The 17607-nt window shown below is 44.9% G+C and overlaps 1 protein-coding gene across 2 annotated transcripts in view; it reads right to left on the reverse strand.

Moving 5' to 3' along the window:
* The window catches only part of LOC124006404 (synaptic vesicle glycoprotein 2A-like), a 76482-nt gene that overhangs the window by 9120 nt on the left and 49755 nt on the right, over window positions 1–17607 (reverse strand). For both annotated transcript variants that reach the window (XM_046316400.1, XM_046316401.1), the window contains 5 exons: window positions 4738–4918; window positions 4077–4228; window positions 3611–3744; window positions 3285–3374; window positions 2675–2782 (listed from right to left, as the gene is read on the reverse strand). In XM_046316400.1, the coding sequence (XP_046172356.1) occupies window positions 2675–2782; window positions 3285–3374; window positions 3611–3744; window positions 4077–4228; window positions 4738–4918 (665 nt within the window). The remainder of the gene's footprint in view (window positions 1–2674; window positions 2783–3284; window positions 3375–3610; window positions 3745–4076; window positions 4229–4737; window positions 4919–17607) is intronic.

The following is a 17607-nucleotide window of genomic DNA, read 5'->3' on the forward strand; positions in this document are numbered from 1 at the left end:
TGGAGGGTACTATGGTGTTGAATGCCGAGCTGTAGTCGATGAACAGCATTCTCACATAGGTATTCCTCTTGTCCAGGTGGGTTAGGGCAGTGTGCAGTGTGGTTGAGATTGCATCGTCTGTGGACCTATTTGGGCGGTAAGCAAATTGGAGTGGGTCTAGGGTGTCAGGTAGGGTGGAGGTGATATGGTCCTTGACTAGTCTCTCAAAGCACTTCATGATGACGGAAGTGAGTGCTACGGGGCGGTAGTCGTTTAGCTCAGTTACCTTAGCTTTCTTGGGAACAGGAACAATGGTGGCCCTCTTGAAGCATGTGGGAACAGCAGACTGGTATAGGGATTGATTGAATATGTCCGTAAACACACCGGCCAGCTGGTCTGCGCATGCTCGGAGGGCGCGGCTGGGGATGCCGTCTGGGCCTGCAGCCTTGCGAGGGTTAACACGTTTAAATGTCTTAATCACCTCGGCTGCAGTGAAGGAGAGACTGCATGTTTCCGTTGCAGGCCGTGTCAGTGGCACTGTATTGTCCTCAAAGCGGGCAAAAGTTATTTAGTCTGCCTGGGAGCAAGACATCCTGGTCCGTGACTGGGCTGGATTTCATCTTGTAGTCCGTGATTGACTGTAGACCCTGCCACATGCCTCTTGTGTCTGAGCCATTGAATTGAGATTCCACTTTGTCTCTGTACTGACGCTTAGCTTGTTTGATAGCCTTACGGAGGGAATAGCTGCACTGTTTGTATTCAGTCATGTTGCCAGACACCTTGCCCTGATTAAAAGCAGTGGTTCGCGCTTTCAGTTTCACGCGAATGCTGCCATCAATCCACGGTTTCTGGTTTGGGAATGTTTTTATCGTTGCTATGGGAACGACATCTTCGACGCACGTTCTAATGAACTCGCACACCGAATCAGCGTATTCGTCAATATTCCCATCTGACGCAATACGAAACATGTCCCAGTCCACGTGATGGAAGCAGTCTTGGAGTGTAGAGTCAGCTTGGTCTGACCAGCGTTGGACAGACCTCAGCGTGGGAGCCTCTTGTTTTAATTTCTGCCTGTAGGCAGGGATCAGCAAAATGGAGTCGTGGTCAGCTTTTCCGAAAGGGGGCGGGGCAGGGCCTTATATGCGTCGCGGAAGTTAGAGTAACAGTGATCCAAGGTTTTACCACCCCTGGTTGCGCAATCGATATGCTGATAAAATTTAGGGAGTCTTGTTTTCAGATTGGCTTTGTTAAAATCCCCAGCTACAATGAATGCAGCCTCCGGATAAATGTTTTCCAGTTTGCAAAGAGTTAAATAAAGTTCGTTCAGAGCCATCGATGTGTCTGCTTGGGGGGGATATATACGGCTGTGATTATAATCGAAGAGAATTCTCTTGGAAGATAATGCGGTCTACATTTGATTGTGAGGAATTCTAAATCAGGTGAACAGAAGGATTTGAGTTCCTGTATGTTTCCTTCATCACACCATGTCCCGTTAGTCATGAGGCATACGCCCCTCCACTCTTCTTACCAGAGAGATGTTTGTTTCTGTCGGCGCGATGCGTGGAGAAACCCGTTGGCTGTACCGCCCTGGATAGCGTTTTCCTAGTAAGCCATGTCTCCGTAAAGCAGAGAACGTTGCAGTCTCTGATATCCCTCTGGAATGCCACCCTTGCTCGGATTTCATCAACCTTGTTGTCGAGAGACTGGACATTGGCAAGAAGAATGCTGGGAAGTGGTGCGCGATGTGCCCTTTTTCGGAGTCTGACCAGAACACCGCCGCGTTTCCCTCTTTTTTTTGAGTCGTTTCCTTGGGTCGCTGCATGCGATCCATTCCGTTGTCCTGTTTGTAAGGCAGAACACAGGATCCGCGTCGCGGAAAACATATTCTTGGTCGTACTGATGGTGAGTTGACGCTGATCTTATATTACCTTATGTTACCTGGTTGAACAGGTTATTAAGGTAGAGTATGTTACCTGGTTGAACAGGTTAAGGTAGAGTATGGTACCTGGTTGAACAGGTTAAGGTAGAGTATGTTACCTGGTTGAACAGGTTAAGGTAGAGTATGTTACCTGGTTGAACAGGTTAAGGTAGAGTATGTTACCTGGTTGAACAGGTTAAGGTAGAGTATGTTACCTGGTTGAACAGGTTAAGGTAGAGTATGTCACCTGGTTGAACAGGTTAAGGTAGAGTATGTCACCTGGTTGAACAGGTTAAGGTAGAGTATGGTACCTGGTTGAACAGGTTATTAAGGTAGAGTATGTTACCTGGTTGAACAGGTTAAGGTAGAGTATGTTACCTGGTTGAACAGGTTAAGGTAGAGTATGTTACCTGGTTGAACAGGTTAAGGTAGAGTATGTTACCTGGTTGAACAGGTTAAGGTAGAGTATGTCACCTGGTTGAACAGGTTAAGGTAGAGTATGTCACCTGGTTGAACAGGTTATTAAGGTAGAGTATGTTACCTGGTTGAACAGGTTATTAAGGTAGAGTATGTTACCTGGTTGAACAGGTTAAGGTAGAGTGTGTTACCTGGTTGAACAGGTTAAGGTAGAGTATGTCACCTGGTTGAACAGGTTATTAAGGTAGAGTATGTTACCTGGTTGAACAGGTTATTAAGGTAGAGTATGTTACCTGGTTGAACAGGTTATTATGGTAGAGTATGTTACCTGGTTGAACAGGTTAAGGTAGAGTGTGTTACCTGGTTGAACAGGTCAGCCAGCTTCATCCTCCATTTCTGGTGCCAGGCGGTGCCCTCTCCCATGTCCACCAGCTCATCCATCTGCTTAACTGTCTTGATGGTGGTCACCTAGGGGCAACAACACAACTCAGTCACACTAACTTCCTTAACATAATTACTCCCTAAACAAGTTTATCAAAGCTTAATTCAGAGCTTAATTCATCCTCAAATAACTAATAAGTTCAAGCTAATTCATGCAAATTGAACAAGGGTCCTCCTTACTGTAAATGTATGAGACAGGCTGTGTTTGCTCAGAGGCAGGATTTGCTAGATGATTCATGAATATAAAAATGCCCCCTCATTTCTTTTCTCTGAATAAAAGACTGCTTCACTTCATAGACTAGATGTGTCTGATTGGGGTTTTATAGTAGTTTAGGATGGATGTACTGTGTGTGTGTGTGTGTGTGTGTGTGTGTGTGTGTGTGTGTGTGTGTGTGTGTGTGTGTGTGTGTGTGTGTGTGTGTGTGTGTGTGTGTGTGTGTGTGTGTGTGTGTGTGTGTGTGTGTGTGTGTGTGTGTGTGTGTGTGTGTGTGTGTGTGTGTGTGTGTGTGTGTGTGTGTGTGTCACTCACAGAGAAGACCCTCTCTGGGTAGCCCTTCGCCCTCATGTTGGTGTCATGGACCTGCTTCAGAATCATCCAAGCCTCATCGTGTTTCCCATTCTACAACAGACAAGACAGACACATTTGTCTAATGAATAGCTAAATAAATAGGAACTCATTATAGTATATTTGTCAGGATAATCAGGATCCCAGCAGCTGTATATTGAAGGTAGCTATAGGTGTCATGATATTCAAACACAGCAGTAAGTCCCAAGTTAAACCCAGGATGATAAACGATGCCTTGGGTAGCTACTATGATTTTTTGTTATATTTTCATTGGTGGTTGGTGGACTGACCTCCAGGAAGAAGCGTGGGCTCTCGGGCATTGTGGTGAGGGCAGAGATGGCTGCCACAGAGGGGAAGGCACACACTAACACAAAGACACGCCAGCTGTGGAACTGGTACGCAGAGCCCATCTGGAAACTCCAGCCTGGGACAGGGACATACAGAGGTTGAAGAACTATGGTGCAAGGGTCATACCAGAGAGCAGAATACAGGACGATAAGCATATGCATCCATGTTTGATAGGAGCATAACAAAGAATGTAATGATTGTTTCTGTGTGTATAAACAGTGTGCATTCAATTCTATTTAAATGTACAGAATGTGTAATCTTTGCTTGGAAACCAAATTTCACTCTGGGGTGGTAGAAATGAACCGACGAACATTGACCGACGAACAACCCCCAACCGACTCACTGATTTGTTGATTGATTCATTGAGTGATTGACTGGTAGGTTGATTGGTTCATTGACATTTCTCACCATAGTGGGGGATGATGGCCCAGGCCATGGCAGAGGCGTAGATGCCACCGATCATCCAGAACATGCAGAGCCAGCTGAGGTGCTCTCCTCTCTTCTCCTGGGCCAGGAACTCAGAATAGTAGGAGAACACGATGGGGATGGAGCCACCGATACTGCAGAGAGAGAGAGAGACAGAGAGAGGGATAAAGCGGGAGGCGAGAGTGAGAGAGCGAGAGCGAGAGAGAGAGAGAGAGAGAGAGAGAGAGAGAGAGAGAGAGAGAGAGAGAGAGAGAGAGAGAGAGAGAGAGAGAGAGAGAGAGAGAGAGAGAGAGAGAGAGAGAGAGAGAGAGAGAGAGAGAGAGAGAGAGAGAGAGAGAGAGAGAGAGAGAGAGAGAGAGAGAAATAGAGACAGAGAGAAAGAGAGGTAATAAAGTCTCTTCAGGCTATTAATCCATTTAAATAATCTGTGCCAGCGCAATAACATTATCAACATCAATAATAGATAGGCTTCATACACATTTCATCCAGTTGATTTAACCAAGCTGGGATCGCTTTCAGACTTCCAGCTTTGGGAGTCATTGTAGGGCACATTAATTTTGGCATAATTTACAGTCGGCACTAGTATTTATAGCCGAGTTGTTCTCAGAGGAGAAGGGGTGTGTGACACAGCGTGCTTCCTTACCCCACACCGGAGAGCAGACGGCATAAAAGAAAGGAGCTGTATCCTTGAACGAAGGAGGAGAAGAAGGCAAACACACTGTTGATGGAGAGGGAGATGAGGAGGGTCTGTCGCCGTCCAATCCGGTCGGCCAGGCCGCCCCACAGGAAGGCCCCCACCATCATCCCCAGGTACACAATAAGACCTGAAAGAAGAAGAGAGAGAGAAGGAGAACAAGGGAGAGAGAGAGAAAGGTGAGAGGGAATATAGGGATGGAGGGGGAGAGAGAAGGTTATTAATACCTATTAGGGTTATTATAAAAAAGGGTTCCAAAATGGTTATTTCGCTGTCCCCATAGGAGAACCCTTTTTGGTTCCAGGTAGAACTATTTTGGGGTCCACGTAGAACCCTCTGCGTAAAGAGTCCTACATGGAACTCAAAGAGGTTCTACCTGGAACGAAAAAGGGTTTTTCAAAGCGTTCTCCTATGGGGACAACCGAAGAACCCCTTTAGATTCTAGATAGCACCTATTCTTCTAAAAGTGTATGGATCATAGAAATAGAATGGATGGAACGGGCGTCCCCATTCAAGTCAATGATGGTGTAATGGGTGGACAGCCATTGTGAGCAAATCAGGAAGTAAAAGCAGGAAGTGTACCCATCAATCTCTGCCGTGATTTTTTGACTCAACTCAACTGACATTACAAAAATGAGCCACATCAGTTAGCATCATGTGAATGAACATTCTAAACTCAGCAAAAAAAGAAACATCTTCTCACTGCCAAATGCGTTTGTTTCCCAGCAAACTTAACATGTGTAAATATTTGTATGAACATAACAAGATTCAAGAACTGAGACATAAACCGAACAAGTTCCACAGACATGTGACTAACAGAAATGGAATAATGTGTCCCTGTACAAAGGGATGGTCAAAATCAAAAGTAACAGTCAGTCTCTGGTGTGGCCACCAGCTGCATTAAGTACTGCAGTGCATCTCCTCCTCATGGACTGCACCAGATTTGCCAGTTCTTGCTGTGAGATGTTACCCCACTCTTCCACCAAGGCACCTGCAAGTTCCCGGACATTTCTGGGGGGAATGACCCTAGTCCTCACCCTCTGATCCAACAGGTCCCAGACGTGCTCAATGGGATTGAGATCCGGGCTCTTCGTTGGCCATGGCAGAACACTGGCATTCCTGTCTTGCATAGAACGAGCAGTATGGCTGGTGACATTGTCATGCTGGAGGGTCATGTCAGGATGAGCCTGCAGGAAGGGTACCACATGAGGGAGGAGGATGTCTTCCCTTCAATGCACAGTGTTGAGATTTCCTGCAATGACAACAAGCTCAGTCCAATGATGCTGTGCCACACCGCCCCAGACCATGACAGACCCTCCACCTCCAAATCGATCCCGTTCCAGAGTACAGGCCTCGGTGTAATGCTCATTCCTTCGACGATAAATGTGAATCCGACCTCATCCCTGGTGAGACAAAACCGCGACTCATCAGTGAAGAGCACTTTTTGCCAATCCTGTCTGGTCCAGCGACGGTGGGTGGTGCCCATAAGCAATGTTGTTGCCGGTGATGTCTGGTGAGGACCTGCCTTACAACAGGCCTACAAGCCCTCAGTCCAGCCACTCTCAGCCTAGAGTCAGTAGAAAGGCCTCTTTAGTGTCCTAAGTTTTCATAACTGTGACCTTAATTGCCTACCGTCTGTAAGCTGTTAGGTGCATGTTCATTAATTGTTTATGGTTCATTGAACAATCATGGAAAACAGTGACAAAACCCTTTACAATGAAGATCTGTGAAGTTATTTGGATTATTACGAATTATCTTTGAAAGACAGGGTCCTGAAAAAGGGACTTTTCTTTTTTTGCTCAGTTTACATCACCATGGAAATGATTGCATCACAATACCAGGCAGCCATTGAGAGTGTACCCATGAGTTTTCCAGGCAAATTGCCAGGGTTATAGAGGTTCCAAGCATGTTCCTTTCATTGTATTTTATAGTATGGACCAATACATTCATTGACATTTCATTCAGCTTAGCTCTTGATAGAGTTCCAGGCAATCCTTAATCTAGCTAACTAGACAGTCTCATCGGACAGATACACAATTGCTTCTTCTACCACAAAAATGTATTAAAGAATGTTGTATCCTTTAACATTATTACACATCAGGGGACATATGTGTCAAGCGTCTCAGAATACAGGTGTAGGATCTTAATTTGATCGCCCCGTTGCAGGAGAACTTTGCAGGGGGGAAAAACACGTACATTAGAATTTCATTTTCCACTTTAAAAGACTTTCAGACTTGATTTTCCCTTAATTAAAATCTATTAACCCCTACAAAATGTAGACTCATTATAATCCACATAATAATTCACATTTCCTGTTGTGGCAGGATGCTACAGAAAACGGGTTCAAATTAAGATCCTACATCTGAATGGGTGTTTCATCTATATAGAGTTATAATCTATTTTTTTTTGCAGCTGTTTATATACCACCACAGTCAGAGGCTGGCACTAAGACAGCATTGAATGGAGCTGTATTCCGCCATAAGCAAACAAGAAACCGCTCACCCAGAGGCGGTGCTCCTAGTAGCCGGGGACTTTAATGCAGGGAAACTTAAATCAGTTTTACCAAATTTCTATCAGCATGTTAAATGTGCAACCAGGGGGAAAAGAACTACGGACCACCTTTACTCCACATACAGAGATGCATACAAAGCTCTCCCTCACCCTCCATTTGGCAAATCTGACCATAATTCCATCCTCCTGATTCCTGCTTACAAGCAAAAATAATTAAAGCAGAAAGTACCAGTGACTAGATCAATAAAAAGAAATGGTCAGATGAAGCAGAAGTTAAGCTACAGGACTGTTTTGCTATCACAGACTGGAATATGTTCCGGGATTCCTCCGACGGCATTGAGGAGAACACCACATCAGTCATTGACTTGACACAACATTGGTAGGCCTGATCACCGACAACAACGAGACAGCCTATAGCGAAGAGGTCAGAGACCAGGCCGTGTGGTGCCATGACACCAACCTCTCCCTCAGCGTGATCAAGACAAAGGAGATGATTGTGGACTACAGGAAAAATAGGACTGAGCACACCCCCATTCTCATCGACGGGGCTGCAGTGGAGCAGGTTGAGAGCTTCAAGTTCCTTGGTGTCCACATCACCAACAAACTAACATGGTCCAAGCACCCCATGACAGTTGTGAAGTGCGCACGACAAAAACCTATTCCCCCTAAGGAGACTGAAAAGATTTGGCATGGGTCCTCAGATCCTCAAAAGGTTCTACAGCTGCACCATCGAGAGCATCCTGACTGGTTACATCACTGCCTGGTATGGCAACTGCTCGGCCTCCGACCGCAAAGGCACGACAGAGGGTAGTGCTAACGGCCCAGTACGGCCCAGTTCCTGCCATCCAGGACCTCTATACCAGGCGGTGTCAGAGGAAGGCCCTAAAAATTGTCAAAGACTCCAGCCACGTTAGTCATAGACTGTTCTCTCTACTACCGCATGGCCAGTGGTACCGGAGCACCAAGTCTAGCTTTTAAACAGCTTCTTCCCCCAAGACATAAGACTCCTGAACATCTAGTCAAATGGCTACCCAGACTACTTGCAGTGCCCCCCCCCCCTTTACACCACTGCTACTCTCTGATGTCATCTATGCATAGTCACTTTAATAACTCTAACTACATGTATATACTACCTCAAATAACCAGTGCTCCTGCACATTGACTCTGTTTCGGTACCCCCCTGTACAGTCGTGGCCAAAAGGTTTGAGTATGACACAAATATTAATTTCCACAAAGTTTGCTGCTTCAGTGTCTTTAGATATTTTTGTCAGATGTTACTATGGAATACTGAAGGAATAATTACAAGCATTTCATAAGTGTCAAAGGCTTTTATTGACAATTACATGAAGTTGATGCAAAGAGTCAATATTTGCAGTGTTGACCCTTATTTTTCAAGACCTCTGCAATCCGCCCGGGCATGCTGTCAATTAACTTCTGGGCCACATCCTGACTGATGGCAGCACATTCTTGCAAAATCAATGCTTGGAGTTTGTCAGAATTTGTGGGGTTTTGTTTGTCCACCCGCCTCTTGAGGATTGACCACAAGTTCTCAATGGGATTAAGGTCTGGGGAGTTTCCTGGCCATGGACCCAAAATATCGATGTTTTGTTCCCCGAGCCACTTAGTTATCACTTTTGCCTTATGGAAAGGTGCTCCCTCATGCTGGAAAAGGCATTGTTCATCACCAAACTGTTCCTGGATGGTTGAGAGAAGTTGCTCTCGGAGGATGTGTTGGTACTATTCATTATTCATGGCTGTGTTCTTAGGTAAAATTGTGAGTGAGCCCACTCCCTTGGCTGAGAAGCAACCCCACACACGAATGGTCTCAGGATTCTTTACTGTTGGCATGACACAGGACTGATGGTAGCTCTCACCTTGTCTTCTCCGGACAAGCTTTTTTCCGGATGCCCCAAACAATCGGAAAAGGGGGATTCATCAGAGAAAATGACTTTACCCCAGTCCTCAGCAGTCCAATCCCTGTACCTTTTGCAGAATATCAGTCTGTCCCTGATGTTTTTCCTGGAGATAAGTGGCTTCTTTGCTGCCCTTCTTGAAACCTGGCCACCCTCCAAAAGTCTTTGCCTCACTGTGCGTGCAGATGCACTTACACCTGCCTGCTGCCATTCCTGAGCAAGCTGTGTACTGGTGGTGCCCCGATAGCGCAGCTGAATCTACTTTAGGAGACGGTCCTGGCGCTTGCTGGACTTTCTTGGGTGCCCTGAAGCCTTTTTCACAACAATTGTACCGCTTTCCTTGAAGTTCATGATGATCCGATAAATGGTTGATTTAGGTGCAATCTTACTGGCAGCAATATCCTTGCCTGTGAAGCCCTTTTTGTTCAAAGCAATGATGATGGCACGTGTTTCCTTGCAGGCAACCATGGATGATAGAGGAAGAACAATGATTGCAAACATCACCCTCCTTTTGAAGCTTCCAGTCTGTTATTCGAACTCAATCAGCATGACAGAGTGATCTCCAGCCTTGTCCTCGTCAACACTTACACCTGTGTTAACAAGAGAATCACTGACATGATGTCAGCTGGTCCTTTTTGTGGCAGGGCTGAAATGTAGTGGAAATGTTTTTTGGGGGGTTCAGTTCATTTGCATGGCAAAGAGGGACTTTGCAATGAATTGCAATTCATCTGATCACTCTTCATAACATTCTGGAGTATTTGCAAATTGTCATCATACAAACTGAGGCAGCAGACTTTGTGAAAATTAATATTTGTGTCATTCTCTAAACTTTTGGCCTGCACAGTACCAGTCAAAAGTTTGGACACAACTGCTCATTCCAGGGTTTTTCTTTATGTTTATTATTTTCTACAGTGAAGACATCAAAACTATGAAATAACACACATGGAATACTTTAGAAACCAAAGAAGTGTTAAACAAATCCAAATATATGTAACCACCCTTTAACTTGATGAAAGCGTTGCACACTGGCATTCTCTCAACTAGCTTTTTATAAACAATGGATTTAACCTTTATTTAACTAGGCAAGTCAGTTAAGAACAAATTCTTATTTACAATGACGGCCAACCAAAAGGAAAAAGGCCTCCTGCGGGGACTGGGGCATGGGATTAAAAATAAAAGATAAATACAATAAGAGAAACAACACAACAAGAGAGACAACACAATACTACATAATGAGAGTCCGAAGACAACAACATAGCAAGGAAGCAACACATGACAACACAGCATGGTAGCAACACAACATAACAACAACACGGTAGCAACACAATATGGTAGCAGCACAAAACATGATAGAAACATTATTTGGTGCAGACAACAGCACAACGGACAAGAAGGTAGACAACAATAGATAACACAAAGCAGACACACCTGTCAGTAAGAGTGTCCATGATTGAGTCTTCGAATGAAGAGATAGAGATAAAACTGTCGAATTTGAGTGTTTGTTGCAGCTCGTTCCAGTCGCTAGCTGCAGCGAACTGAAAAGAGGAGCGACCCAGGGATTTGTGTGCTTTGGGGACCTTTAACAGAATGTGACTGGCAGAATGGGTGTTGTATGTGGAGGATGAGGGCTGCAGTAGATATCTCAGATAGAGGGGAGTGAGGCCTAAGAGGGTTTTAGAAATAAGCATCAACTAGTGGGTCTTGCGACAGGTATACAGAGATGACGGGTTTACAGAGGAGCATAGAGTGCAGTGATGTGTCCTATAAGGAGCATTGGTGGCAAATCTGACGGCCGAATGGTAAAGAACATCTAGCCACTCGAGAGCACCCTTACCTGCTAAATTATGTCTCCGTAATCTAGCATGGGTAGGATGGTCAGCTGAATCAGGGTTAGTTTCAGCTTCATGTGGTAGTCACCTGCAATGCATTTCAATAAACAGGTGTGCCTTGTTAAAAGTTCATTTGTTGAATTTCTTTCCTTCCAAATATACGCTTCACAGCGTTCAAGTAACAGACACATCTCACACCTGTTCAGAGGAGACCGCGTGAATCAGTCCTCCATGGTTGAATTTCTGCAAAGAAACCACTACTAAAGGACACCAATGAGATAAAGAGACTTGTTTCGGCCAAGAAACACGAGCAATAGACAATAAACTGGTAGAAATCTGTCCTTTGGTCTGATGAATCCAAATCTGAGATTTTTGATTCCAATCTCCGTGGCTTTGTGAGGAGGTGAACAGATGATCTCCGCGTGTGTGGTTCCCACCGTGAAGCATAGAGGAGGAGGTGTGATGGTGTGTGGGTGATTTTTTTGGTGACACTGTCTGTGATTTTGTCTGTGATTTATTTAGAATTCAAGGCACACTTATACAGCATGGCTACCACAGCAATCTGCAGCAATACACCATCCCATCTGGTTTGCAGATTGTGGGACTATCCTTTGTTTTTCAACAGGAAAATGACCCAACACACCTCCAGGCTGTGTAAGGGCTATTTGACCAAGAAGGAGAGTGATGGAGTGCTGCATCAGATGACCTGACCTTCACAATCACCCGACCTCAACCCAACTGAGATGGTTTGGGATGAGTTGGACCGCAGAGTGAAGGAAAAGCAACCAACAAGTGCTCAGCATATGTGGGAACTCCTTCAAGACTGTTGGAAAAGCATTCCTCATGAAGCTGGTTGAGAGAATGCCAAGAGTGTGCAAAGCTGTCATCAAGGCAAAGGGTGGCTACTTTGAAGAATCTAAAATCTAAAATATATTTGAATTTGTTTAACACTTTTTTGGTTACTACATGATTCCACATGTGTTATTTCATAGTTGTAATGTCTTCACTATTATCCTATAATGGAGAAAATAGTAAATGAAATCCCTTGAATGAGTAGGTGTGCCCAAACTTTTGACTGGAACTGTATATAAAAAATTGTATTTGAAGACATCCACACACACTCCAACAGTATATTATTAACACAAACAAATCCAATGTCAGTCACTGGTGAGTGAGATCTGCTAAAGGATTCTCCTTCTTTTTACATTTTAGTCATTTAGCAGATGCTCTCATCCAGAGCAACTTGCAGGAGCAATTAGGGGCTAAGTGCCTTGCTCAAGGGCACCTGGACAGATTTTTCACCTAGTCATCTACGGGATTCGAACCAGCAACCTTTTTGGTAACTGGCACAACATTCTTAAACGCATTCTCACAAGCACAATTTGTACACACATACCACAGACATCAATTCAGACCCGCTTGTGTGTACTGTATGTCTGTCATATGTGTGTATAGCACAGACATACAGTCTCGAGTTATTTTTATACCTCAGTGGTGTAAATACACCATCACGATGACTCACACACACTGACCACACTATGGGCCCATTCACACAGATAAGTCAACAAGCCCATAATGGGTACACGAGATCTATAATATCAGCTGTGCTAATCCATCACTAAGGCTAGGAAGCGAATTAGTGTTGGAGCTCAGGTGAATGCAGGGTCAGTGTAGGCTAACGTTGAAATAGCGATTTCATGGTACCAAGTCTAACAGTACAGAAGCACTGTGCTGTTGGTGAGTTAGACACCTGTGTGATGTTGGGTGTCCCACCGCCTTCCCCTTCAGCTGTGTGTGTGTGTGTGTGTGTGTGTGTGTGTGTGTGTGTGTGTGTGTGTGTGTGTGTGTGTGTGTGTGTGTGTGTGTGTGTGTGTGTGTGTGTGTGTGTGTGTGTGTGTGTGTGTGTGTGTGTGTGTGTGTGTGTGTGTGTGTGTGTGTGTGTGTGTGTGTGTGTGTGTGTTAGATGGGTCTGAAGGTGACTTTCTTCCTCGTGCTAGGAGGTGTGTACGAGACCTCTCTATCTCTGTTTGTGCAGCGACGGTGTAGAGAGGCAGCTGTCAACGCCGTCGTGTGTACCCCGCTTTAACAATAGGCCTGAGCGGTGATGATGACTGAGCTTGAATGCCATCGCCGCAATGCAGTATCAGTGGCAGCCAGTGGCCTGGGTGGCTGTGCCTCTCTCCCTCTCTTCCCTGGCCTATATGGGGAGCAGAGCTCTGCCGGGGGAGCTGTCTGTGGTGCTGATCTTCAATCTATCCTAGCACTCACTGTATTGCTCAATGCTTCCCAAATGGTACCCTACTTCCTGTATAGTGCACTTATTTTGACCAGGGCCCATAGGGCTTTGGTCATAGAGCTCTGGTCAAAAGTAGCCTCAATCTCTAAATCTGTATTTCTGTCGTCAAGTTAGCCACCAAGGCTATCGCAGCCACAGTCAGCAGCACATCCCAGGGACTGGCCGGAATGCAATAGCCCAGCCACAGAGGAAATCACATAGGGTGTGATAAATGCTTTATCTTTTAATGTTGTGAGAGATTGTTCCTGGTGAATTGAGTCAGTCTGACACGGCCTGAAAAATACATCTACAGGCCTTTTATTACTAATACAGCGGGAGAATATTAAAAACGGCAACGGGTCTAAAAATAGAAGATCTGACAAAATAAATGATTTGCAATGTTAAAATAATGGTTGCCAATGGCAACTGTATAAAATATCCACACTCACAAAAAAAATGCTATAGTTGAGAAGATATTCACAGATGGCTTGTGAATTCTGCCATGATACCCATTCCATACTTCATATTAGGCATTTTACAAATTGTGGCATATTGACTAAGGATCCGATGATGAAACATACAGTAGCCTAAAGTAGCACTCATAAACATCGCTAATGTTTATTTTTCATTGATGCATAATTGAGTGAGTTTATTACGATATTAATTCTGTAGTGCCGACTTGCATCTAATGGTGGTGGTCTGTTATCATTCTGCCAACTCTGAGTGCTGTTGTTAACCAAAGTTGAATCTGTTTACTGTACCCAAGAGGATCACGGAAACAGTAGGGGAGACTCCCATGGGAGGCAGTTAGAGAGAGAGATGGGAGAGAGAGAGAGCCAGAGAGAGAGAGAGGTAGGAGGAGCCTTCTAGACAGCTGAGCTCCACATGATTCAATAGAGAAAATAGGATGTGGTGAGGGGAGGGGAGGGGAGGAGAAGAGAGAGAGAGTGATCAGAGGAGGGAGTCCACAATCTGTGAGCTGCAGCGTGGTGAGGCTCACTGGGGCTGCAGGGCTATGGAGGAGTGTGTTATGTGTGTGTGTGTGTGTGTGTGTGTGTGTGTGTGTGTGTGTGTGTGTGTGTGTGTGTGTGTGTGTGTGTGTGTGTGTGTGTGTGTGTGTGTGTGTGTGTGTGTGTGTGTGTGTGTGTGTGTGTGTGTGTGTGTGTGTGTGTGCGCACGTGTGTGTCTGGGAAGGGGGGTTAAGGGGGCACTATTAATAGCTCCTTTCTGCGAGAGCGTACAGGGCTTTTTGAGTGAGCCAGGGGCAGAGGATCCTTCATAGAGTAGAGAGCATTGTGCCAGTTGATTTAGTTGACCATCACCATTACTGTCAAAATGCTACTGCTCTCACAAATTCTGTCTCCTCGTGTAAAAAAGCAGTATAAATCTATCATGGTGTTACTGTTTCTTTGCAAAAGCTAAAATGCTTCCTACTTTGCTGTACATTGTTAAATGCTGATGTTGCACACTGAACATAGGACATTCTGTTCCCTAAAATATTAAAAATGCTAATATAATGCTACCAATGCTAAGATCATTTTCTAATACACTACTATATCCATCATGCATCACTAAATGCTATCATGACTCTACCCTTGATTTAAAAAAGCTCTACATCTTCCATTGCTAATATGTTAACACACTGCCTTCACAGTCCCTTAAATGCAAACCATGTTCCTCCTTGCTTTGCTGAGTAAAACAGACACACCTCTGCTCTGCTCCTTTTTTTAATCATCCCTCTCTTCCTCCTTCCATCTCTCCCACCCTTCCGTTGATATGCTAAGCTGTTTGTGCCATGTTGTCTAAAGGCCAAGGAGACACCGGGAGAGAAAGGTTCTCTTTACCCTCAGGGCTACCAGCCGAGCTATCTGAAAACAAGCTATCTGAAAACGAGCTATCTGAAAACGAGCTATCTGAAAACGAGCTATCTGAAAACGAGCTATCTGAAAACGAGCTATCTGAAAACGAGCTATCTGAAAACGAGCTATCTGAAAACGAGCTATCTGAAAACGAGCTATCTGAAAACGAGCTATCTGAAAACGAGCTATCTGAAAACGAGCTATCTGAAAACAAGCTATCTGAAAACAAGCTATCTGAAAACGAGCTATCTGAAAACGAGCTATCTGAAAACGAGCTATCTGAAAACGAGCTATCTGAAAACGAGCTATCTGAAAACAAGCTATCTGAAAACGAGCTATCTGAAAACGAGTTATCTGAAAACAAGCTATCTGAAAACGAGCTATCTGAAAACAAGCTATCTGAAAACAAGCTATCTGAAAACAAGCTATCTGAAAACGAGCTATCTGAAAACAAGCTATCTGAAAACAAGCTATCTGAAAACAAGAGACAAGCACACAATGACAAGACCAAAGGAGACACCGGGAGAGAAAGGTTCTCTTTACCCTCAGGGCTACCAGCCGAGCTATCTGAAAACAAGAGACAAGCACACAATGAAAAGACCAAAGGGGACAAAGTTAATTTTCCAAAGGTTATGGCTATGGTAACATTCACCTTGAAAACATAACCACGGTGAAGAGAAAAGGCACCACGACTACCGGTTTGAATAAAACCACACTGTCAACAAGACACAATGGTATCGTTTTAGAAAATGGAGTCTTGATATTGTATGTCAGTAGAAATTAAGTGCATCTGCTCAACTGTGTTAAATCTGTCTGACAGTGAAATCTTACAGCTACATCTCCAGCAGCTCCCCAGAAATCTCTTGCTGAGCGGCAGACAGTACTACCGTAAAATGGCTGTACAGAGAAATGTAACAATGCATCCGTAGCCATGCACCTTTCTGTCTTTTGTGAAAAAAATGGATGTTCCAAGCACAGTGTCACGATTTCCAAATTCACCTCTTTGACTAATGTGGACACTTACCGCTGCTGGATGGGCGCAGCAGGGGGGAATATATTATGGTCATTGCCGCACACACACACACACACACACACACACACACACACACACACACACACACACACACACACACACACACACACACACACACACACACACACACACACACACACACACACACACACACACACACACACACACACACACACACACACACACACACACACACATACACACACACACACACACACACACACACACACACACACACACACACACACACACACACACACACACACACACACACACACACACACACACACACACACACACACACACACACACACACACACACACACACACACACACACACACTGTGTGGTTCCGCCAGAGTGCGTCAGGTTAAAGAGACTGGCTCCTTGACAACACTGACAGCGGTCTATTCTGACTACTAATACAATGGCAGACAGGGTAACACAATGGCAGTCAGGAGGAGGGAACAGCGAGGACACTAGGACCCATGGGCGGCACAGTGGCATACACGAGTGAAACACTCCACCATGAGTCAGGCATGTTGTGTAACAGGGGAGAGACCAAGGGCCTTGTTTCCATACTGGCTCCCCCAACACAGCACGTACAGAGACCCAGTGAGGGACATAGAGAGAGAGAGAGAGCGAGAGAGATACACATGCAAGCCAGTCGTCAGCCAGAGACCACACATACAGTTCACACAGACACAAACACAAACATATACGCCTGCCAGAGCACATGTGGGGGAGTGTCACTGCTGGGTCCATACCTACACACCCATTACATACGAAAGCATGCACACATGCCATATGTCGACGAGAAAACAGCCCACACACGCATGACAGGATGTCAAATGAGTCATCTCTATGTCAGTGTTATGTGGAGTGTATATGATCATTCACTGAATTCATCTAAATATGAGCGAAAACTGCCATTGACAAAATAATCCATATGGATCAGTGTGACTTTTGACCGAACAACAAGAGAGGAGAATGTAATGGTGATGGGGAGAGGTTGTTTGAGTCCATTCTCAATTCTGCTCTGCTATGACAACATGATACCCCTTTGAACACGCCATTCAATACGCTGACCTCGCTCCCCACATCAATCAAAAAGCAACGAGACAAACAAAACAAATCGATAATAAGCAACATGCATAACACATGGCCTGCCAGTATAAATACAGAATGAGTTGAATGTGTTAGGACCATAGCCCTCGTTCATTGTGTCCTTGCTGAATGTCCAAAGACAGATGGTATGGAATGGACATTGTCCCCCAGCAAGAGAAATGGTCACATGAGTAACTTCGCACAGCACACACCATTCTCTTAATGGGCCTATGCCATGGTCTCCAGTGTGCAGTATATTCTGCTATAAAACCCCTGAACCAAAGCATGTATAG

Source organism: Oncorhynchus gorbuscha, linkage group LG19 (genome assembly GCF_021184085.1).
Source record: "Oncorhynchus gorbuscha isolate QuinsamMale2020 ecotype Even-year linkage group LG19, OgorEven_v1.0, whole genome shotgun sequence".
In the NCBI taxonomy this organism is placed as follows: Eukaryota; Metazoa; Chordata; class Actinopteri; order Salmoniformes; family Salmonidae; genus Oncorhynchus; species Oncorhynchus gorbuscha.